General features: G+C 36.5%; 1 protein-coding gene across 12 annotated transcripts in view; it reads right to left on the bottom strand.

Moving 5' to 3' along the window:
* LTBP1 (latent transforming growth factor beta binding protein 1) overlaps positions 1-25,208 on the bottom strand; it is a 203,685-nt gene that overhangs the window by 57,458 nt on the left and 121,019 nt on the right. For 3 of the 12 annotated variants that reach the window (XM_083829065.1, XM_083829067.1, XM_083829063.1), the window contains 10 exons: positions 22,365-22,487; positions 18,899-19,066; positions 16,075-16,308; positions 14,100-14,122; positions 13,020-13,119; positions 12,316-12,411; positions 6,542-6,667; positions 5,286-5,411; positions 4,426-4,548; positions 807-926 (listed from right to left, as the gene is read on the bottom strand). In XM_083829065.1, coding sequence (XP_083685191.1) covers positions 807-926; positions 4,426-4,548; positions 5,286-5,411; positions 6,542-6,667; positions 12,316-12,411; positions 13,020-13,119; positions 14,100-14,122; positions 16,075-16,308; positions 18,899-19,066; positions 22,365-22,487 — 1,239 coding nt within the window. Of the gene's footprint in view, positions 1-806; positions 927-4,425; positions 4,549-5,285; positions 5,412-6,541; positions 6,668-12,315; positions 12,415-13,019; positions 13,120-14,099; positions 14,123-16,074; positions 16,309-18,898; positions 19,067-22,364; positions 22,488-25,208 lie in introns of all 12 variants that reach the window. The other 9 variants (XM_083829069.1, XM_083829072.1, XM_083829064.1 and 6 more) reach the window with 5 other exon arrangements.

Here is a 25,208-nt window from a genome sequence, read left to right as displayed (position 1 = left end):
TACTCAAACAACTGTCACAAATTATAGTGCACATGTGTATATGCACACAGAGCAGACAGGAATATTCACAACAGACAGATCTTTCACAACTGAGGTCAAATTCAAGTTTCTAGCAGTGCCACAGGAAATAACACTCAAAATTGCAAAAGATTTAATTTCTTTTTGTGCATTAATTCACTTTTCTCAAATTAATTCTACTTATCTCAAATAGCTAAAAATTGATTTGAAAAAAAAAATCTAACTATTAAAAACAAATAGACAAAAACAATGTGAAAAATCTGTCCTAAAAAAACTAAACAAAAGTGAGAAAGACAAGCTGTTAAAAGATGTGCTGAATAACACAAGGTTTGCTGGAAGTACAGATAATTAAGGTATTACTAACATGTGCTATGAGCAAACTCCCATATCCTGTTGAAAAGCCTACCAGTCACAGTGATGTGTTAGCACTCTCATGACTTTTCTATTTGCAAAATACCTCCAAAAAATGGCTTCATAGCATTTCATTGATGATACATCCCTTTCAGACCTGTATTTTCTATTTTATTTTTTAAAAAACTGAAATTGTATGATTTACAGTGTAGATTTAATGTTCATTTGTCTACAGTAAAACTATATTTCCTCATTCATCCTGTGTCTGAGAACTTAAAATAATTTCAAATTCAATTTCTCTTATTTTCAAGTATTATTGAATGAAATGGGGAACCGTGGCACAAGTGCTATCATCAGGTTTTAACATTGATGGAATAGGAAATACAGCATCTTGGAACAAGAACTATAACCAGAGATACAAACAGTACTGAACATACCATGGCACTGTCCATTCCAGCCTCTGAATCCCACTCTGCAAGGAATGCACTGGTAAGAGCCAGGAGCATTAACACACTGTGCATCTGGACAAGTAGTTGGGGTCATGCATTCATCAATGTCTTCAAAAGAGAAGATAAAAGAAAATATAGGTCAAAACCGTAACAGAACACTGAACAATAAGCCAATCTGGTTATTCCAACTGAGTTCATGTTATACTCATAAATTTAAAGAGTTTTGTACTTTCTGTAAGATACCCAGGAAGGTACAAGTTAGTAGAGATTTGTACCAGTGAAGGGGCATCTATGAGAAATAAATTAGACAACAGTGCATGCAACAGAATCTGAATTTTCTGTTATACTGCCACTTCTTGGTAGGCCCTGTATAACATACAGCAGATCAGATTTCTGGCTTAGATGGGAATAAATATCATTGTTTATGTCACCCTTCTACCATGTCGAAATGTCCTCAGGTACCTACCTCCTATTGTCTCTCTCAGGAATGTTTGTAAGCGCACTGCAGTAACAACAAAATTACTGGCTTCTCAATGCAAAGAGAAATTTGGTAGTCTCCTATCCCCTAAAGTTATGCAGAAAAGTAGTATGGGGACTATGAATTTAATCGTGTGAATGGTAATCGAACAAGTTGCTTATAGGGAATAGGGAATTAATTATGTCTGAAAGAAGGCACAGGCAACATACACATCTCTGTGAGGCTGGCAGCATTTAGGGTGACAGAGGGACTTGTTGCATCACAAGAGATTGCAGTTTACCCGTGACAAAGCACCAAGATAGGTCCTGAAAAGCTCAAATATCTCATGATCAGGCTCTGAACATCTACCAATAACTTCTTATCCTGCACTGAAGAAAATTCCAATACATCCAATATTTTCAGTCTAAAAGAGACTGCATACAAAAGTTGTCATTCAAAGACAAGCTGCTGTTGAGTGACCTGTGATTAGATGATAACGGAATTAAAATTGCATGGGCAGCCTCAATCTAGCCTGCTTGCAGATTTGAATATCATTTTATGACATGGTCTGTAATGATACAATTATAATATTTTCTACCTAAGACTTGCTTCACACAGTGCATGCAGCTAATGAAATATTCAGAGCCTAAGTTATCTCTAACACCAGCTCCCTAAGTTAACATCTCTGCTCCAAGCCTAGATGTTGTGTCTTCAGCAGTTAAGGACTGCTACTCCACCACAGAGTGTTAAGGGTAGCAATTTACTCCTAGTTTTGGGAACAAGCTTCACAGAGGGAAATTTGCCCCCAACACTTGTACTTTAACTGGATAACGCTCCAACCTTCAGAGAATTGGACATCTCCGCTCCAAACTAGACACTGGATCTGTGCAAATCACATTTTTGTATATAAACATGACAATCCAACAGAGTACTTTCTCATAAAAACGGCACCAGGCCTCCTGAGCCTCTACAATGCAGCCCTGCAAATGCTTCTTAGTGAAGCAGCTGTGAGATTTTTAAAATTTATTTATTTTAAATAACAAACAACCTTCCTCTGAAACCTGCTCTCAGAACTGCCTGGACTGTATTCACCTTCAAAACACACAACATGAATTATGCATTTTGCACAGAAATTTTCAGTCAAAATAAAGTCTAAATGGTCAAAGCTTAAAGAAATCGTTAGAAGTTTTTGTAGGAATAATTAATTGTATGTAATAACGTTTCACTACGCCTGTAACACAGTTCTACATGAACAACGAACTTAGCGAGAAGAACATGTATGCAAACTGTCTCCCCAGCTGGGCCCACAACACAGCTTGCGTGGATATAGCTTGAAGGCAGAATTACGACAGGGTGAGGAAATGTAAATGAACAGTGTGTATTGTGTGCAGCTTGGAGGATTCTTACCTTTGTTTTTGATGTGCGGAGGAGGTGGAAAGAAGTTATTTGTGGAATTTGGAATCTGTCAGTAGTGTGACTATAATGTGTAGGTGTAATGACATGGTGAAATGATTCCCTGAACGTGTCATTTCCTTGGTTTGATGGATTTAGTGTAGGAGGGTTTTTCCCCAAAGCAACCTTAAATAACTTTCAGCAGAATACGTGATTTTGGAGATTACATATTTTTAAGCTAAATAATAGAGGACTACACCACACTACTTAAAATACAAGCTAATAAGAAATTCGATGCACTGTGATATTCTGATTTTTAGCCTATTTTAGAGTCCAATACATTCCTGACTGACAGAGAAGATTTGCAAAAGCAGTTGTAAGAGCAGAGTGTGTAAAGCATTTATTAAACAGAAAAAAAAATGTCTGAGTAGAAAGTGGAATCTCTTAGCAATGCTCAGAGCAGCAAGTATACCCACAGCAGCTTTACATTGATCATCTGTTAGGCAACCTAACATGTTAGCAATTTTATTCTGTCATAAGTACCTTAGAAAAATGCATGTACAAAACTATGTTTAAAAATAAACAGCTGCCTGTGGTTTTTAGTTCACAATTCCATTGAAAATGAAAAAAAGAACAACAAAATAGGCAAAAATGGCACACTGGAAAATAACACGTAGTTTTGAAGGTCAGACATCATAGGATCTCCTGCAACATGAAATATCTGCTAGGTATACATTTCCAAACAAGAAAAAGAAAGAGGAAAGGGGAAAAAGGAAAAGAGAAAAGTTCATTTTATCACTTGCTGCCTGTTCTTTTTATTTATTTATTTATTTACTTACGTTTATTAGGAAAAACAATGGATCCTTTTGGAAACAAAAGACTTTGTAAAGTGGACAGGTAAGGAGGGAATAGTAATAAACTTAACAGATTCCATGTCAAGAGCTGCTAAAATAGCTGTCCTGAGATGAAATAGTATGAGCTACTTCAGGTTCTGTCCTCAGCAGGGGAATTCCTTTGCAGCATCTTAAATCTAAATAACAGGAATTGAATTACAGTTGCAGAAATCAAATAACTGAAAAGGTTGGAGAGTACGCAAAAGGTTTCTTGTTTAAGATTGCTCCCCCTGAGAATTCTCCCTTTGCAGCTCAAGCCTCTGTGCAGAGCCTCCCTTGAACAGCAGGCAATGTTAATCTTTCCAAACAGTGGTAACATTTGGCACTTTTTATGATATGAATAAATTGTAACTTCACTTCATTGTCCCAGACATACTGCAGATAAAACAACCAATATCCTTCTGAACATTGTCATTTTTAGCTGCTGTACGTGGGGAAGTAAAATGACCTGAAGGCAAATTAAATGAAGAAATGTTAGAGAAATCCAACAGTGAGTTTAAGATAGAGAAATTACCAATGGAAATAAGCACAGAGTGGAATGGGGAAAGGAACTCTGAACGCAATAGATATAAAACTACTGTGCCAAGAGATTCCATCTGAAAAGAAATAGCAAATAGAGATAGAAATTACTTAAAAGAAATGTATCAAGTAGAAAAATAATAAGCATGCAAATTCACTGTGGCATAGTTTTAATATTTCTAATGACCATCTTTCTTTAAAAACAAACAGGTGTAAAGTTTACTGCTGAGATCAGAAAGAGCAGTCCATAAGAAAACAGTCATCATGATGAAATGGCTCCTCCTATTGCAGCTGTTTGGTTTGGCAACCGTTACTGTGTTACCACCAGTGAAGAGTCCAAGCTTACCTTCACATTCCCCTCTCCTGTTCATTTGGTATCCACTGTCACAATATTCACACCTATACGAGCCAACAGTGTTTATACAGAAGCCTTCCCCACAAGTATGAGGCCTTGAACATTCATCAAAATCTGCAGAGATGAAAAAGAGAAGTTAAGAGAAACTTTGTTCCACCACAAAATTACCAAATGCTTGCATCTCCCCTAACCTTTTCTTTAGTTAAACAAATAAAAAAGCTCGAACTTTCAAGCTGTTTGTAAGCCACAGCCTTAAAGCACTTCTTATTGAGCAGTTTCATCTTTACTTCATTGCATGTGACTGGAGAATAAAGTCTAGAAACAATCAGGCTGCAGGAAGAGGTACAGTGAGCGCCTCTGTGGTTGCAAGCACATTGCTTGTCACTGAGTGCATGCTGTGCTCAAGGGAGCGCTAACCTAAGGAAGTTCACAGCTTCTTCAATGTGTTTCTGTTACTATGTAAAGTCCACAGATGTTTGCAGCTATGCTTAAAAATACGGTTTGTTAAAGCAGCTAGAGATTGAAAGAGTTTTGAATATTTGTATTTCCCACCACAGAAAGTGTTTTTACTAAATGGTAGTTTTCCTAAACAAATATGATACTGAATAAATTCTTGTTTTTCAACAAATGATCATTTTGAAAAGTAGGAGAAACCACTCACATACTTTCCTCTCCACAATACCTGGTGAGAGACACTTAAAACACTTCCAGACATCAGACCAGTACCGATGACATTTAGAAAAAAAGTTGAAAAAGGGACTTCCGGGGGGGGTTGGATAAAAATACGAAAATTAATCAAGAAGCTTATTTTTATTTATTTATTTTTTTTTACAAAGTAGAGCAGTAATTACCAACGCAGTCAGTTCCATCTTCACTGGCCATGAATCCAGCTTGGCAAATACATAGGAAACTTCCTTCTGTATTTTCACAGCGTCCAAGGGAACAGAGATGAGGTGTCTGATTACACTCATTAATATCTATAAAAGAAATAAAAATGTAAGACTGTAGAATAACATATTTAGTTGTGATTCTTTTTGTTCATTCTGTGCCATGCTTTTGAAAGGATTGATCTTGTAATTATTTTAACTATTTGAAAAAGCATATGCGCTCCTCTCCCTTAAAGCTTCAAAAAAGATGCATTAAATAGTTTTGGTTGGAAAAAAATGCTCTTACTGGCATAGACTATATGAATATTGCATTGGCCTGAAGAATGTGACATGATTACCATTCAAATCACTACCATGAGTGTAAGCTGAGCACAAGCTGCAAGCATAGTACATTAATACAATTTGTATGAAACAGAAGGCTTTTAAGTTGCCATTTGGCTATGTATATGCATGCAAATTATTTTTTTTTTTTAATATGGCAGTCACACCTGATAGCCTGTGCATCAATTTGAAGTTACTGAATTTTAGGTAGTGTGAAAAGTTGATAGTATATAGTCTTGAAACATGATATAATAAAGTCTTCCTGCTCCAAGTTACAGAGGAACCAGCATATTCTGAATCAAGGAAAGGGATTGATAGGCTGCTTCCAGATCTGAAATGGCTTATTCAGAGCCTGTCTGGGCTTTGAGCGGACAAAGACCTCACTTACAGATCTCTTAATGTGCTTCTGGGATGCTTACAGTATCCTCTTTTTTTTCCAGCAAGTGGTTGAAAGGAAAGGCCTAACAAAGTGACCGGATTTAGTTCAGCTGCAGAGCTGGTAGCTGGTCAAATTGTTCTGAGACACAGGCATTACTTCTGTCATTCTTTCTCCAAACAGAAGTGTATTTCTTCCTAGCAGTCTGACAATTTTAGATACCTAATACAAAACCGCGAAGAAATGGTCTGTCTAATCACTTTTTCTCTCATCTCACAAAGGGAATGGCTTTCATTCAACTTTAATTAAATTTACATTCAGTTCTGAGTGGTGAAAGGCTATGTTAGAGACAAGCTGGCAAATTTTATTTGACATACAAAAACTAGCTTCTGTGTAGTTTGGAAACATCCAGTAGAGGAATCAGCTCCTGACTGCTCTGTAGCGTATTCCTCCTGATCAGACTCTACATTTCAAACATTTCATAATGTGATTATTTCAAAGTTTTGAAAGCATCCATTCATACCAGAGCATTTTGTCTGCTGATCATTAAGTTTGTATCCCTCGTAGCATATGCATGTGTATCCCACAGGCAAATTAACGCAGTGTCCTGCTCCACAGATATCAGGATTAACTGTGCACTCGTTGATTTCTAAGCAAACAAAACAAAGCTTAACATTAAACTCTCCCACATAGTTGTTTATGTGCACAATATTCTGTAATCCAAGTAAAAATTGGGCCTGAAAGCAACTGTAAGTTTGTAAAACCTGGGTTTCTGTAATAGATAACTTATCTGGAAGATCTAGAAACCATCTAGGCTTTTCCTAGTGACATATTTTCATGTCCCATCCAAAATCTATAAATGAGTACACAAAAAAATAAAGTAAAATAAAGGCAATCTAAATATATATATATATATATATATACACACACACACACCATTTAATCTTTGCAGCAAAGGTTATGAAAATAACTGTGGTAGGTTTCTTGTTATTTTTACAGAATACACATCAGCTAACAGCTTGAACATATTTTGTAAGATAAGGAGATTCAGATAGGGCAGCATTGGATGCTAAGTCCTTAGAATTGTTTTGGAAATTCTCAAAGTAAATGTGTTACTGCTAAGAATATTAATGAATATATTTGGTTGCAAAGTAAATTAAGGTTATACAGCAGCATGAAATGGTAACTTCTTAAGAAGTTATAATTTGTAGAGAAGAATCATTTATTCATACTATTTAGAAACAGATTACATTTAAATTTAACTAAATCTGAAGGTGCAGAACTAAGGCACTCAAAACCACCTCAATTAACTGTATTCAGTTTATTTTACCCAATCTAGAATTTCATCTTGCAAATCTTACCTCACTTGCATTTACTATGTCTTATATAGCTGAACATTTGAAACTGTATATGAACAACAGATTATTTCATTTAGTAATTATTATATTAAATAATAACCTAATTAATTTCCTTCATAGAACACAGCAATTTGTAGTTCCACTCTTTTTCCTGAGGAAACAAAACCCAGAAGAACACGGAAAGCTACCATTTTTTCTCAACTGATGTTAGTTCACAACAGTGTAGTAACTTCCTCCCCCCATAAGGAAGCAGGGAGCAGACCTTCAGAAGGGGCAAAGTCACAGCAGTGCTGACTTCCAAATTCTCATTGACCATTACTAATTAGTAAAGCTTTCATATGGGATTGACAAACTAATTAGAGGTAATTGAAGGAGGCAGCTCAATGCTTGCAGAAGGACAGGATAATATCTCTATTCTTGCCATAGATTCAGGAGGGTATAACTGGGGACAGAATTGTACCTCCAACAGCAGGGTGATTCAGGCCCTGTATATGTCGTGTACAACTCAAACATCCACACTGGCCATGCCTTCAAGAAAGAAAGCCATCTTTTAAGAGATAAATTTTTACTAAAACGTGCAATTTCACTCTGTGAATGCAAATCAAGGAACTACAAGGTAGATATGTCTACCATATACAATACTGCATCTTAGAGTACTTACCTGGACATTGCAATTACTTCAAAACCTGTGTTAATTCTGAGACTAGCCAATCTGACACTGCAGTGCTCTCACGTATATATACTACATTGACTTTTTTTGTTTTCAGATTTATAGCAAGTGAAATTTTCAGGCCCTTTGGACACAGAACCATGAATTAGACAAGTTTCAGCTATGACAGGAGTATTATTTGCATTTCTGTTATTTTTACTTCTTGACACGTGGATGTATGTAGAAAAGACAACTTTAATACATCAAATACAACTTTAATACATCAAAAAGGAAGAAACAAAAATGTTTATAAGAATGCTTCAAAATAGATCTTACAGTAACTCTGCATCTGCTTTTTGTAAAACATGTTGATCAACATCCCATGAAGTTTACACCCCTCAAAGACCATAGTCATGTACACTTCTCATACACAGTAGACTGTGTGCACTGTCTACAGACCTCACTTGTGGACAAGAATGTACAAGGGAGTGGTTGTCAAGCTAATGCAGGAAAACATTTAAAAAAACACGGAGTTCTTTTATTATGGGAAGTAAGATAACATATAAAGGGAAAACTCCTAAAATTCTCATTTATCAATTCCATTTTTAAACTTAAAAACATTCTACCTCTCTAAATTCTTAGTTTAAAGCATCTTTCACTACTTTTCCTATTGTAGCATTCAGGGTATTGACTGTCCAGAAGTAAACCTTTCAAAGCACACTTATTATATACTATATATTTACAACATGTTCTGTATTAAGGGTGAGAAGAATGAATACTTTTGAAACCCTTCTGAAAAGGGTGGATCATGAGAATTTCTTTCAGAAAAGTTTTATTTGTGAATAACCTTGTGTGTTTTTCTTTATTTTTTTCAATAAGGATATTGGAGGTGTACATAGCATCTATTAAAATAACCCACAAATATTTTGATTTTGAATAAGAAAAATAGAAATGTAAAGAGTGAAAAATTATTATGCAACCTATTTGATGAGCCACCTTTTTGTTTCCTAATAAATAGTCATTATTTCCTAGTATATAAATACTGTATTGTCCAAATATACATTGTAAATCCATATGCTAAGCGAAAGGGCAAAATGAAATTTCAACATAGGACTCAAGCTCTACAATTTTTTTTAGGACATGAAAGGAAATATAAAATCCAGAAATATTGTAGACACAAGAGGCAACAAAGCACAGAATTTTCATAACAAAAATGGAAACAGAGTAGCTCAGAAGAAACGTAAGACTCAAGTCTTGAAGTAAAAAAGTACAGAACTCACTTCTGTGAGTGAAAATGTAAAACAGGATTGTGAAAGGCACCAAGGAAAGCACACAATCATGGGCTCAGCCTTCTAGGTAATGTTTGCCAAGGGCAGTCAGAAAAGCAACTCTTGTAACTCATCTCAAAACTAATCTACTTACACTGTATGAAGATTTATTTTCTGCAAACAGGAGACTTTCATTTCTTAAGAGACAGAATTAGGGGTGAAAATAACCAGTTATTCACTCGGAAGCCTTCAAAAAAGACTGGAGTGCTTTAAAACACAACAGCACAGGGTATTCTCCTGAAGAACTAAGTTCTAGGTTTACTCCCTGGTAATCTCAGAGATAAAAGGTGCAGTCTCAGGCATTGCACTGATCTCAAAGAGCTAAAGCAGAAAATTCAGGAGGAATATTTCCTCTCAACCACAAAACATGAAATATCTACTGACATGGCAGGAGTCAAATTCCTCAAGCAAATCAGATGTGTTGCAGAGATTTGTCAGTTTCCCATAAACAAAGCAAGTTCTAGGACTTGTATGTTCAGTACACCATTTGGAACATACTGCTTGCCTTTGAGAGGGTATGCAGAAGGGGACGTGGAAGTACTTCACAAGGCAGTCTAGACAACAAAACGTCTAGAGGGTAAACACGTACGTTGATGTCATGGTAGCTGGGAACAACACCGATATACAATCACAGAGATAACTACAGATTGTATCAGATCCTACAGGAAGAAAAACTTCAGAATTCTCCATAAGCCTTAGTGGGCTAAGCCAACTGTCAGGCAACTGGAATCAGTTACTCCCAATGCAAGTATATTACAAGGGGAGGAACAGTCAAAGCTCCTAGTACTCAGATAAAACACTATGTACAGAGACACAAAGATAAAACAGGAATGCAGAGACAGCAGAGCATTCTGAACTAGATCAGCATGCTCTCACATGATTATGAAGTTCAAACAACATATATATTAAAATATCTGCACAAGGGCTAAAATGGGGCTTGAATGCCAAAGCATGAAAGTTCACTGGTCTGGAGCAAACAGAGATACAAAGACCCGTACTGCAATATATATGACTGAAATGGAACAATTTTTCCACAGGTGCTCCAGAATTAGTAATGTGAGAGGTACTGATATAAAAACATAGAACCATCTTTAATTTACAAGACAAAAATAGCAGCAGAAAAAATTATGCACAAAGACAAGGGAGGCCATGATTATTGCAGTACAGATTTCCCTATGCACTTGCTGTTTCAAAGTTAATGCCTTTCAACTTTATGCCACAGAGCACTCAGTTGAGCATTGTGAAAAAAGAAATTTAAAATATATAGAGATTACTGAACTACAAAACTATGACATAATTCTTTGAATAGCCTAGAATCTCTCATACTGGCAAGCACTCTCTGGCATAAAAAATGGATGAGAAAAATCCTACAGTTATATAAGCTGTAAATGAACTGTGGAGAAATCATCTCCCATCCATGTGTGTCACACACGAAATTCTAGGAATTTCCACAGAAGATCTTAAGTGGATTGCTTTAAAAAAAAACGAAGTTTTTTCCTGGCTTATCATAATTTCAATTTTAAAATGCAATGAACCTCTGAAGGACAGCATTAGCTGCACAGACAAGACGAAAGATTTCAAAAGGAAGGCCTTCCTTCACACAGCTTTCATGTGTGGAAAAAATGAGTACGGAGAGAAAGAAAAAGCTGGAACTTTGAAGGAACAGTCCAGTCTGCTTGCTTCTGCTTCTAGCAGAATCACATCAGAAATAATACCCTTCAGTTTCAAAGAGAAAGGGTCTTTGTAATTCACTTTACTTGGGAGAGTTTCTGCTCCAGATATCCAAAATGGTTTGTGATGCTTTCTAACAGCTGCTTTCTGTGTCAAGGGACGAAATGGGGATAATGACATGAATTTTAGTTCACCTATAATCCTGCTTTGTCATTGCCAAAAATGACTTCTACCACAGTTTTGTAGAAGGGAGACAGACTGTGGGTGAAACTCACCATCCATCATCCCATCTGGAGTCTGGCATAATCTCTCTGTCTTGCTGTTGCTGTCTTGACTTGGAATGTATTTAGTCCACAACCCTTGATTTAGTAGCTCAGAATATAGTAGGATATTGCTTTTCAGCATTTCTTTCACCCAGATCACTCAACACCTCCACTGATAACTACTGTTTGTTATATTCTCTACCTGCACAGGCCTCTTTGTGGTCATGAAGGAAAAAAAAAAAAAAGTATACACTTCCTCTATCCCATTTCCGTGTCTTTCACATTTTCTACTGCTGCTCCCTTGAACAACATAACAGTGAACTTTGCTACTTCATCCACTGTCTCTTCTATTTAGCTGCTGCTGACTACTTTTCTGACAGCACAGCTTGCATCAGGGTGTTCCTTTTGTCTTGTCACTATTTGAAGCACTCCCCTCCAACAGCATACCTAGTCTGTATTCTAGCAGAGACTACATCCACTAGACTGAACTGTACCTGTTCTGCTTGATAATATTCACTTCACTGACTGTTCAGTCTTAACTTACTGCTACTTTCTGAATCGTGGTAGTGCCTAGAAACCCCAGTTATAAAACAGAGGCCCTCTGAATCAGGCATTTTGAATGCACCAAAATAGTGTTGTGCATCTTTTTAAACCATTGAAAATACTGTACCTGCATATTTGTCTTTGCAATTCACACAAGATTGCAAATATGAACATCAACTATAGGATTTCAGTTCCAGATTGGGTAATCTGAGGTAGAATGACTCATTTTTGATTCTACCATTGATCTGTGGGCACAAAAATGGCAGGTACAGCCTGGGAACGTCCAAGTCCTGGCTCTGGTAATAGTACACTCATTCCTGTGTTTTTCTGTACTCTCTTTCTACCTTTCCACAGAGCACTCCTTTCTGTCCACAGCAATACTCTCTTGGCTATTCTAATTCTGAAGTAATGTGGAACAAGTTACAGTGTCAGGAATTCACAGTCATTTCCTAACTTATTTTAGTACTAAATACAAAGTACAATACCTGTAACTTGAGTAGGTGCAATTACTTGACTTGCACTCGAAGTAGAGACTTCAGGAGCAACTTCAACAGGCAGAGGAGGAGATGTTTTCTCAATCACTACTGTGTGACATGGAATGGAAGTCAATTGCATCAAAAAACAAACAAAAAAACAAACAAACAAACAAACAACAACAACAAACAACTCAGAGCATCCACACATGATACCGATCTAGCCAGACACTATGGAGCTTTTCACTAGTTTATTCTGCTTAGATCTGGAGTAGAAAAAAAAAAGCAGTATAATTGGGTTGTCCATCATTTTACCACTTCTGAAAAAAATGAGATGCTGAAGAAAGCAAGAACAATAGTAACATTTCTGCATCTAAAGCTATGCATAAATCTACAAGAAGGCACCTACATAAAGTTTCTTCTTGAACGGGTTATAAAAGCTTCAACTCTGCTGACATTAAAATTCTCATGTACATACTCCAGGATATTATTTTTGTCTATAATGTATCTTTGCTTTACGTGACTTACATGTCACCCAACCAATGGCAACCTCTCAATTCCTCCCACCTCAGATTTCTTTTTTTTTTTCTGCTCATGGAAAAATTGCTCATTAAACTGCAGTCAATTTTTTCATTAATCTGTTACCGTTGCTATCTTTCTACTCTTTGAAGAGGTGCAAACACTTTCTGTGTGTCAGAACAGACAGAACAAGTTACCTGGAAACTGTGGATGCAGGTTAATTGTTGAAATTCCAGGAGAGAGCTGGGGCTGTCCAGGCTCTAGGATTTGCTTTTCTTGATCGAGTGAAACTAATTCCTAAAAGAATAATTAGAAATTTACATTCTGAAAGCATTGTTTTAATTTGGCTATCATAACAACCCACAAACTCTTGGCTTGAGAAACTGCTAACATTCTCCCATGAGTGGTTTCATATAGGAGATCATTAATCATCACCAATTTAAGCATGAAAGAACACAGAATACTATTCTTAAACAATGTCATACAATTCAAAATTGATTTTATTTGAAGGAGACATGTCATGGAGCTTCTTGGCTTTGTCACTCCATAGCTCTCCCATCATCTGGTCTTTAATTGCTTATAAACAGTATTTAGCTGCAGTACAGCATCACACAAGTATATAGTCACATGTCTGTAAGTCTCTGAACACTGTGAAAAGTTCTCTCTTAGCTATTACAATGAATACCTTATTTTCATAAGCATTAGATGCTTGTAAGACTTCAGGAAAATTAAATGAAGCACAGCTGCAGTTACTCCTGATGAATTCTGTTATGTTGAGTGGAGAGGATCAAAAACCTCCAGAATGGAGGAATTAAAACAGATAAGCACCTGCTCTTCTCCACTGAATATACAGCAATCCTAAAAAACTACTGAAACCAAATCAGGCATTAATATGAGTCTCTTAAGCAGGTGTTGCAAATAGTCTTTAAAAGCTTCATACTGTTTCACTCCAACTCATTTTCTCTCGCTGTCAGTACCAGTGACTCTCCTTCATACTGTCTGCAATTTCAAATATCCTCCTTAAAATACAGGCTCCAGAATTGGATAGAACAATACAGCACTAGATCCTTTACCAATACCAAAGGGAGATTAATTTCTATCTGCCTGTTTTTGTATATAATAACGACATGAGCTCTTTCTGCCTCAGGATTTGCACTGTAAGTCCACAGTGAGTTGTTTGTTCCTCATGAACCCTAAACCCTTTTCAGAGTTACCATATCACATCCTGTACACATGACCTGCAGTCTAATTCCTTGATATATCACATTATGTTTTACCTGATCAGGGGCTGCAGTTGCCACTAAAACCAGAAAGAAAAAAGAAAATTAATCAGTCTTCACATAACACTTATTTACACATTCAATTTAAAACTACTATCACATTGGAAAGTGGTTGTTGCCATCAAAGAAAGCTTTCAGGTTCTGACCTTATCCCAAAATCATGTAAACTTGAAATAGTGTTCCTGAAGAAAATGTAAAAGCTAACCTGAAACCATACTAAGATTCCATGCACCAACCAACGCTTATCATTATTTACTTTAATATTCACCTTTCTTACAGGTTTCTAATCTTTTTCCTTTGAAACAATTCAAAAAACTCACTGGTTAACAACTTACTAACTGATTAAACTCCTAAAATTCCTTCCACAGAGTATCAGCATTTGTATTTACTTTAAAGGTAAATTAATATCATAATGGTATATAATTAAAAATTTTTTTTAATTTATTGTTAAAAAAGGCTTAAAATTTGCCTTTTCTTTATGCAAGCAGAAGTATTTTTGTTTTCTTTTTCCCACAAAAATTATTATTTTTTTTCCCCCAGGAAGGAGGGGTAGAAATTTCATACAGGTTTTCATTTTCCACCGCAGATTGCATTTTTTAAGTTTGTCTTTTACGGATGGAAATCTATATATTTCTGTAAAATCTTGTAGGAATGTCTTTCTTTTCAAAATCAACTTTTTTCACAGAAGAGAAATGGAAAAACCTCTCTCTTCTCACTTTCTCACTTCAGTTTCTTTAGTATTAGCAGGGGGGCTGATTAGATCTAATAAAATTTTAAAAATACAAAATTCTAACATATCCAAAAATGGAATATAAAATTCAAACATTTATAAGCATCATTACTGACTTAGAGCAAGCATTTGTAAAGGTAGGTGTTTGGGTTTTTTAAACTAAAACTTTTTTTCTTCAGTTTCTCTGCGTTCTAAGATTTACCAGAACGTGGCAACCCTTCTAATTACTCAACTGATATTTTAGTAAATGACATACCACTTTGTAACACAGAAAAACCCAGAGGTTTATGTGAGATAATATAAACCTGCATTGACTGTAGGTATATTTGAATGGGTTATTTTCTCGCCGGCTTCAGTTTAGCTCCATTTTTGTTTTGAAAGCAAAACTAGAGTATTAATTTTAACAAGAAAGTAACCCACATCGCACAGAATTCTGCAAAGTCAACTGACTGAAACTCTTTCTAATAACAGCCAGACGTGTGTCATAGGCGCTACCTGGAAACAGCTTACTATGCACTCAGTATCATCACAAGGTTCTTCAGGAACATATATAACATATATCTGCTTGCCTACAGTTAGATCATGCCAAGTTTGCTGGCAATGCATTTACAGTAGCGCTGCTTTCGGCATGTCTTTGTTTCTGCATTTGTTTAAAACTCAGGACAACTGCAGCTGCTAAAAGTTCTTTGAGGGGGTTGTAGAAAACCACATGAAGCCTTGGAGAAATACTGGAGAGGAATCAACTGATTATTAAACAGCCCAGCATAGGGGGGCTGATCTGGCATGGTCCAGGTGAGGGAGTGCACAGCTGCAGGGATGAAACCAGACCACAAGCTAGTGAAGGACGCCCACATCAGGTGGTGCTAATCTACAGGAGTGCGTAGAAGGAAGATGCTGATAACCCCTTCATCCCTACCACCCCAAATACTAGTAAATCAAAGCCTGAGTTGGACCCTTTGTTATATTTCAGAAACATCTTCATAAAAATATTTACTATTTCTTATCATAAAAATTAATCAGGCTAAAGCATTTTCTCTCTCTCCATGGTGTTCTCTGCATCTGCTGGGAGCTATACATAAAACTTCAGAAATAAAGCATGTAACACAATACACTCTGGGACATGGACTGCTCTTCTGTGGGAAGTGACTCCTCTTTGTGTTGTACACAGCTACTGTGCAAAGAAACATACCATCGAAGACACATGCACAGAAATATAGAAAGACTAAATTTTCCCACTCTCACCTTCTTGCACAGCCATCTCAGGCTCACTTTTCTGTGAGAAGGTCAGTGCCTCCACTGGCTCTTCCTTTGCTGGGAGAGGTGGAGGAGAAGTACCTTTAGCAACAGGTTGAGTAATCGGGGTCTTGCCAATGACAGGTGGCTGTACTCTAACTGCAGGGTGATGATATAGCTTGTTTCTGTGAGGGCCAGAAACCGTATAACCCATTCCACCAGGGCAGATTTCCTTAAAAGCAGCTAGATTTGGGATGGGAAAATATTCCTTTTAGGAGTCTAAAAGTGCAATATGTTGACATAGTGGAAAATATAATGAAAACCACTAATAAATTTCATCTGCTATTGTATACACATTTTTATAAAAGATATTTAGACAAACTATGCATCGCATACTATATAACTGAACATTCTCTCAAAAGCATGTTCTGCCTGAAGGTTTCCCTGAAGTTTAACATCTTTGTTCAGTTACGTTTACTCTATCATTATGATCTATCAAGATCAATTTTTTTTTATTAATCCTCTTCAAACATTATATCCTTTCTGAGAACAAATTTAAATATGCAAATTGTCATCATCATTTACATTGCGGAAGGAACGAAAATTACTATTTCTATCATTTCCTTTTTTCAGAAACCAAAGAAGAAAGTCTCACCACTCCTGCACTAGAGGAACAGAATAATATCAATCAGAAACAACATTCATTCAACAGGATCCCATTTGACTACACCAGAGGTCTCATACCAGCCCTGATGCAAATTCTACTTCCAAAGACCTTAATGAGCTTGATAAAAACAAGATGGCGATCATAAAAAAACAAATCAACACTGGAAGAGAAAGGAAATAATCTCATTTGTACAAGAAAATCTCATTTAGAAGGCTGCTACATTAAAAGGTAATGAAAGTCAGGCAGCAGCACCTGCTCTGATCTCTGTAGCTGCTCTACATGAGCATCAGTCTTTGCAGTCCTAGTGGAAGACAAGAATGAAAAAGAAACACAGATCAGCCTTTGTTCCCATCAAAGACAATAGCTATACTCCTGTCATGGACAGGGGGCCTTCAGAAGTCTTGAGGGGGCAGGGCTTCATTGTCCTCATTGCTCTAGGTAAAGCTATGTCAGGATGAAATACCATAGATCTACTCTCACAAGTGCCTAATGTGATATCTTATAGCTTCTTAAGAGATGTGCAGAGTGGGACATTGGTAGGTTCACCAAATTCTGCTATGAAAACACATCAATGTTCTAAAATAAATTGGCGTCTAAACTAAAACCACAAAATACTTGCTACAGATACCCCACAAATGAAGTCATTGAATTATACATGAGAGATTTTCTACTATAGATACTACACTTCTTGGAGTGTGTTCAGATGGCGCCTTAGTAATAGAGAAGATGAAGGGTGAAATTGATTGATTGGATTCATATCAACAAAACAGTTTTTAATGGAAAATGCTAATATCAAAACTTGCCACAAAAACACCTAATTGAGGGTAAGAAATCTGGTCCCTTCAGATGCATACCCAGGATGTAGGAAATCTTCACTTGGGTCATATTCTCTCAAATGCAGAATAGATATGTGAGCCTTGTTCTAAGATAGCTCACGTAAGTGTTCTCAACAGCTGCATGTATATCTGACATTTCTTAGTCTTTCAGAGCTGATCTACTTCATACTACTTTAAAAGCTATCAGAGAGAGAGATGTTGACTCTTTAATCCAATGACTTAAATTAACATGGGATGCTGCAGTAAATACATTACCCCATTCTGGAATATCCCACTTTCACACATTTTTCATTGAAAACTCTGAAAGATCATTATGAATTTAACCTGTTATAGAAAGGAACATGTTTTTAAATCATGAAATTTGCCATGAAATGGGAAAAGTTTTTCCCACATAGCTCATCAGAATTTTCTACTCCCAGATTGTCTCTTAAGTCTTTTCATTAAGAAAAGTAACTAAAACAATCAATTGCACATAATATTTAGCGGTTTGTTTTTTTTTTTTATAACAAGAGAGCAGTCATCTTGGCAAAAAAGATATATTCTCAGCTTCAGAATGTATATATGGAGTTGGGCATAAAGTTTCACACAATATTCTCATAGACATAAAGCATCTGCATTTAAATTGCTAGTCATCTGATGAGAATATGTTCTTGCTGCATTAAAAAGCCATGGAAATATTATTTACCTGAAAGTGAACTAGAATTTTAAAATCCTAATCAGTGAGCTAGCAACCTAGCAGTCACACAGGATATAATGGCTTTAAATATCAATTGAAATGCTCAAAAACTTTGGTTACTTCCATTTCTGTATGCCCAGCTTTAAAAAGTAAGACATCCACTACTCTCATCATGCTGCTTATATTAGCTGTGGATTTCCCAAAGCAACTAGTTACTTTTGAAAATCTGAATTTTTATACAATACTCCACAAAAATACATAATTTGTATTATGAATGACATCTGCAGCAGCAACTCCAGTAAGAGGGGATCACATTACAAGTACCTGTGTTAAAATACTGAACAAGCTAGACATCATATGTATTACAATAAGCAATGATCAATCATGCTTTTAAAAAAAGATTAATTTGACCAGATATTTGGACAAAATATAATACTGATCTAATCACTTTTTAAAATTATGAATCTTTGTGAACAAAGACAGTATACATTTTATTATTCTATTATCACATAGTAATCATGACAGTAGAACTGTCATAATTTACTGATGAACACTTCTGGTTTATTTTTCAATCAATTATTGGATATTTTTTTAAAGCATGTGTAACAAACATGGGGTGGGCATGAGCTTATACTTTTAATGGGCAGTTCTTACCTGTTCCTGGGAGGGGACACTTCTCACAGTGTGGGCCCCAGGCTTTGCCAACACTGCAACAGCAAAGCTGCTTGCTGAGCTGAACAGAAAGAGGATGCATGCATTGTTTTCCTGCACTAACAAACCGGTAGCAGGGTCCTTTCTCTTCAGCAACCATAGGACTATCAGCTGAAATGAAAGTAGAAGAGAGGATGGTGCTGGTCACATGAAAAGCAAAACAGAGAATCACCACGGGATTTCCAACACCAGTTAAATGCATTAATATTGTCCTCTACAAAAGCTTTATTTCAAACACCTATCTCAAGCCATAATCACACTATAAAATACATTTTTATTTGGCATCAAACACTCCTAGATTCCAAGCCATCCTAGACCAAAATGTATTTTAAAGAAAAAAAGGAAAAAAAAAATCCAAACCACCAGTTGCTATGCTGCCACAACAAAGAACCAGAATCAGCTTCCTCACCTGCACACAAGTACAACTGCTCACGATTAAGGTCAGTAACTGGCAATATACAGTGGCGACAACCTACAGAGCCTCTGGAAAATTCTGCTATAGCTATATATGTATGTATATACACGTCTGCAAAAGAATTAAGTCTCAGACGTTATACCTTTTATAAAAGAGACAATTACATAATTAATTTTTTTTTCATTTAGTTTAGTTGTGGTAAGAGACAAAGGCTATAAACTATGACTAGTATGTGGTAATTGGGAAGCTAACATCCATCCAGCTTTCTAATGTATGCATCCACATTCACATACAGTTGACAGTCCTGGATATCACAGTCTCTTAACCCTCAAAGTACAAAGAATATTTGATTTTCAACATGACGTGCAAAAGGAAAAATGAAAAACAGCTCCTTTTTTCTGGATTAAATTAAGCGGTGCTTAATTCTTCAAACGATGAAAAACTTTCTCAGCAGTTGAATGCCATTAACCTCTAGAATAACATTATTATGTGAAAAAAGGAAGAATTCACCTATGGTTTCAGGTTATACTATTTTATAAATCTAGAGGTAGGTAAGGAGCTTAGGAAATGTTGTATTTTTTACTTATACTCTTGCAAAAAAACTTAAAGAAATTCACTTGTTCTCTAGGCCTTTTCTTTTTGCAGAGGTGGTTGATCTCAAACCAAGTAAAAACTGATTAACAGAGGAAAATATTTGCATTCATGCTGTTCACAACTTTTTCCTTCACCTAATTCTTTCTGAATTTCTAATCCTTCTTAATCAGGAGAAAAATGCATCAAAGATCATCCTTGGCTGAATGTTTAGTAAATGTAGCAGGAAAAACACACAAGCATAGAAATCTGTTAATTGTCAGCATGACTATATAGTACTTCTTCTCTAGCTCCCTGGTGCCCTAAAGGGTGTTTCCTTCATCTTTACAACAATTCATTTACTTATAGGCTTTAGTTTTTCAGTTCTACAAGCAACTAAATAAAGTTTCTTAAATATTTATTCCAAGCTTGATTACATTTCCCCTAAGCCAAGTGCAAGAGATTACAACTTTTGGAGATGAATAAAATATTTATTATTACTTATTATATTATAATATAATAAACAATGGAATAATTTTACCAAAAAAATAATGAAAGGTGTATATTATTATATTATTTATTTTATTACCTGGATATCTAATCTTAACTTAACTACCTGGTAATATTCAGATATTACCTACCTACCTTTAGAAGGAAAAAGTAATATTTGAAACAGAGTGAAACAGCTGTAAGATCATAGTTGCATGAAAGATGCTGATAGCATAACACAGATATGCATACTTGGAAATGGATGCAAAAAGGATGAAATGCTCAATCTTCCTGATTCCAGAACAGCTGAATTTAGACTATGTGCAAGCACTGAAATTCCAGTGCTGTCTTACCAGGGTCATAATTCTTCCATGGATATTCAAGAGATTTTTGTGCAAAATATGTAAACTCAAGTGCTACTCTGCTCTTAAGTAGTTTCTCAGAAATATCTGCACCTCTGGAAAAACAAAACATGACAGAGGGGCAACAAAGGCCACTGGAGAGTTGGTTAAAATCAAGAGGGCGAGACTGTAGTGGAAAAGGTTTTTCCCTCACACACATGCATTTTTCCAGTATAAGTCTAAACTACACAGCTGCTGAATCATACACATTGTTTTTTCTTGTTCATCTTTTTTTTTTTTTTTTATGCCCCATGACTTACAGATATGTAAAAACATAGTATTTTTTCATTGTTCTTCTGTCTTACTTTTCCTTCCTAATGTTGTCTGTGCTAACTTCCGGTTAAATCTCATAGCATGCACTTCTTCAAGCTCCAGACAATGCTAACCAAGAGCTCTGTGCAGTGCTCCATTGGGAACACTATCCATATATAATTTTGCACTGCATACTAAAACACTGGTTAAAAGCAGGCATTGTGCCACGGTAATGGAACCATTTCATTATATCATTTTGTCTTGCTACAGGAACACAGGAATTTATCTTACACTATGAAGAAATCAGAGGTTCTTCTCTTGGAAATTGTTCAGATTTACTTATTTTCTCTACCACATAAAATCCCACTGTAAGAAAATGTCAGATTATTGAGACATAAGATGAAATATCTATCCCTTTTGAAAAAGACAAAAATGATAAAATGATATCTAATAAAATTTATGTTCTTTTGGTCATATCACAAGGTTTACATTTGAAGAAATTTCATTTTATTGACAATAAGTAGTGGCATGAGCAATACCTATCAGTTTCCTTGACACTTAACACTGTAAGAATTTCTTTCTCTTACTTAAACTTCACTGAACTTAAACCATTTGAAATGTATTTTGCAATCCTTTTCTTTGGTTCAAGCTGATTTTGCTACACTTCATAAATCTAAGGCAATACTGTACAGACTGTCCCATAGCTTAGACCTGGGAAAATGATGTTTTGCTAACATCAACATTTTGTGTAGCAGTCTTCCATCCCTAAAAGTTCTGGTGCTCTTATGGCAGGGATTTCAAAATTTCCAGTGAGGAAGGAAAAAGGAGGTATTTGAGGGAGGTGCCTTTCGTCCTTCTATAAAACCACAATGGAAACTACCCAGGATAAAGCTGCAGAAGTGGAAGAGAGGAGGGTAGGTCACAAAGGCGATTTGGTCTTGGGATATAGCAGAGAGGGGAAAGAAGAATTTTGGGAAAGAGAACTACACGCTGGTGAGAAGAACTCAAGAGTGTACGAAGAGGCTGGATGGGGCCTTGAAGGTTTTGAGCAAGTAAAAACAGGAAGAGATGGCAAGGAGCCTGGATGGCGACTGGTGGAGTCCAAGGCTTCCGGGACAGGAACAGCAAAGAAACATGAACACTCTGACTAGATAAAGCAAATAAACTGACATGAAGAGGCAGGGGTAGCAAAAAGGACAGGGACAGCTTGGAAGTTGTGGCCAGTTATATGAATCCTCATATGAATTAGAACTAAGTATCTTTGATCGGCACTATTACTCACCTATGCATCTTGAGAGGGTAGGATCAGGCACAAATCCCATTTTGCAGGTACATCTGTAGCTGCCCATGGTATTCAAACACTCACCATTAGGGCATACTCCCTGTAACTGACATTCATTGATATCTGTGGAAAAATTGCAAATAATCAGATACTGAAATGCACATGAATATTCTTCTTTCTTCAGAAGTTACCTGATCTATTTTCAAACACGTGCAGGAGAACTATTACCAGCTAACACACTGAGCAACATTTTTTTCCATACTGAAAATTTATTACCTTTTAAAATATTGCTGAGAAAATAATATGATCGTTTTTCCATTATATATAATTGCCAAGTACTCTGAATTAAAAAACAAATATGCTTTGACTATATGCTATCAACCACCCCCTCCCTTAGCCTTGGCTGGTCATCAGGTGCCCACCACGGCATTCTCTCACGCCAGTCCTCTGTGGGACAAGGAGAGAAAATACAATGAAAAAAAAACTCGTGGGTTGAAATAAGGACAAAAGAGATCGCTCACTGATTACAGTCACGGGAAAAACAGACTCAACTTGAGAAAAATTAATTAAATTTATTCACAATTAATAACAGAATAGAACAGTGAGAACCAAAAAAATATATATATTTTTAATATCAATCCTTAATGCTTATCCCTGTTCCGCCTTTCTCCTCATGCTCTTCCCCTGCTCCACGTGGGGTCCCTCCCACGGGATGCCATCCTTCCCGAACTGAGCCTGCGGGGGCTGCCCACAGGCAGCAGCTCTTCAAGCACTGCTCCCACACGGCTCCGTACCATGGGGTCCATCCCCCAGGAGCAAACTGCTCCAGCACGGGTCCCCCACGGGCGGCAGCTCCCCCCAGATCCTCAGATCTCCCGAGATTCTGCCTCTGATCTGACACAGGGCAGCTGCTGGGCTCTGCTCAGAGAGGCCACCCCTACAGCCTCACCACCAAAACCTTGCCACTTACACCCAATACATGGGTTGCAGATGATGCAAACACAACTTGCAAGAATATTCACAGAGACATGTTTTAATCGATGTGGTACATTTCATATAGAATGGAACACTGCTTGACACACTTAATACAGTATTTATTATTTGTATTGTGGAAGTGCCTGAAGGTCCATTGAGCACAAAAAGACCATCTCTGACCTTAAAAGCTTACCACCTAAATAGCAAGAATATTCTTCACGGAATAAAGAACACAGATCTGGGCAAGGAAAAGGATTGTATTAATAGGAACACAAGTCTGTAATAATTAGTGACTGCAAAGACCTGTTTGATTAAGTTTGCTGTTACTAGGCTAGCTGTATCATTGTCCCTTTTAGGGTTCCAGTGAATCATTCTCCTCACACCCCCCACAAGGGGATTAAGGCCTTTAATCATACCTGGTGTGGTATTTATAATTCACTTACTCTTTGAATAGGCCCTGTCTGACAATCATCTGGATACCAGCTGTAACCAAGTCAGCCAAACTAGGATTTTATGCCAGGAGACAGTTACAATGTAGGTTTGCACCGATAATGAAAATCCTTAAAATAAATAACTAGGTAAAAAAGCACAAACCCTTAATTTGTCTCTATCCTGTCTCATCTTTCAGAAAAAATAGCAGCAGCACATTGAAATAGGCCTACTTTAAAATGTTTATGCACATTAATCCTACATAAGACTTTTCCTCCCTAACTCTAAGCTAGGAAAAATGCCTACACTGCTGTGCAAGCAAGGTTCAAGTGAAAGTCAGACATTTCAGCCGGCTTCTTGGAAATCAGGTATTAGTGTTCATTTTATCAAATATATATATATATATATATATATGTATGTATATAACCTTTCATCTTAGTTTTTATAAACCCTTCACAGCTTTATTTGACTACATTGTAGGCTGTTGCCTGATTCAACACAATCAATGATGATAACAAATTGAATATATTAAATGTAACAGATATTCTGGTGTTAGCTTTTGGAAACCTGAAGAATCTTTCACATTACTATCTTCACTTTCCTCCAGAAGTTTAGCTACCTGTCCCTATGCAGTGCTGTACAACTTAAATTCACAGTGCAGTGGACTTGAAGTTGCCACGTCAGCTGTGATTTTTTTCAAATATTGTGTTGATCTTATCCTTCAGCTCTTCCATTACTGTACCCAATCTGATCTTGATACCACCTGGATCAACTTCACCTCTACAGATGTAGCCACATGTGACAAAGAGTGATAATTTATATCCTATAAATTTGGATGAAATATGATGGAAACCACATGAATTATAAAAGATCAGCTCTGCCGCAAAGGAATTTTTCAGTGAAATTCCCAGACTATGTGACTTTCTGACTTCAGAGGGAGTAGACTATTGAAAAAGGAGAATGGTATAAGAAAAAGAGCACAAAAATGCTGAAATACTCTCAAGGTCTTTTCCTGCAGCAGTCTACCTTTAACTCATCCAATCTTTGAGCAGGAAGGTGTCCCATATAAGCACAGCAGTATCTTATTTATGGATTTCACTAATACAGAAGACTTAGTAAGCAGGACTTCTGATGTACTTGACATCTTTTAGACAGCTTCTTTAATTGATTAGTCTAACTAGGTTTGTTCTTTTGTCCTGAAATCTCAAAATAGGACTGAAGGAATCTATAGAGTGCCAACTGATTCCAGAAGGAAATACCACCATTGTTTCAATTCCATATTTTTTGTGACTACTGAGAGGAAATTAATTTCACAAATCTTAACAGTTCACAAACAAAAACCATTGAAACATTCCTAAATAGAAGCATATTGACACTGCTGTAGAGTTGTTGGGAGGAATGGACATATTGCCAACTCTGTATTTTCAAAACATCAGACTA

Source organism: Anser anser, assembly GCF_964211835.1.
Source record: "Anser anser genome assembly, chromosome: 3".
NCBI classification, from domain to species: domain Eukaryota; kingdom Metazoa; phylum Chordata; class Aves; order Anseriformes; family Anatidae; genus Anser; species Anser anser.
This window is presented reverse-complemented; position numbering and strand designations above follow the sequence as displayed.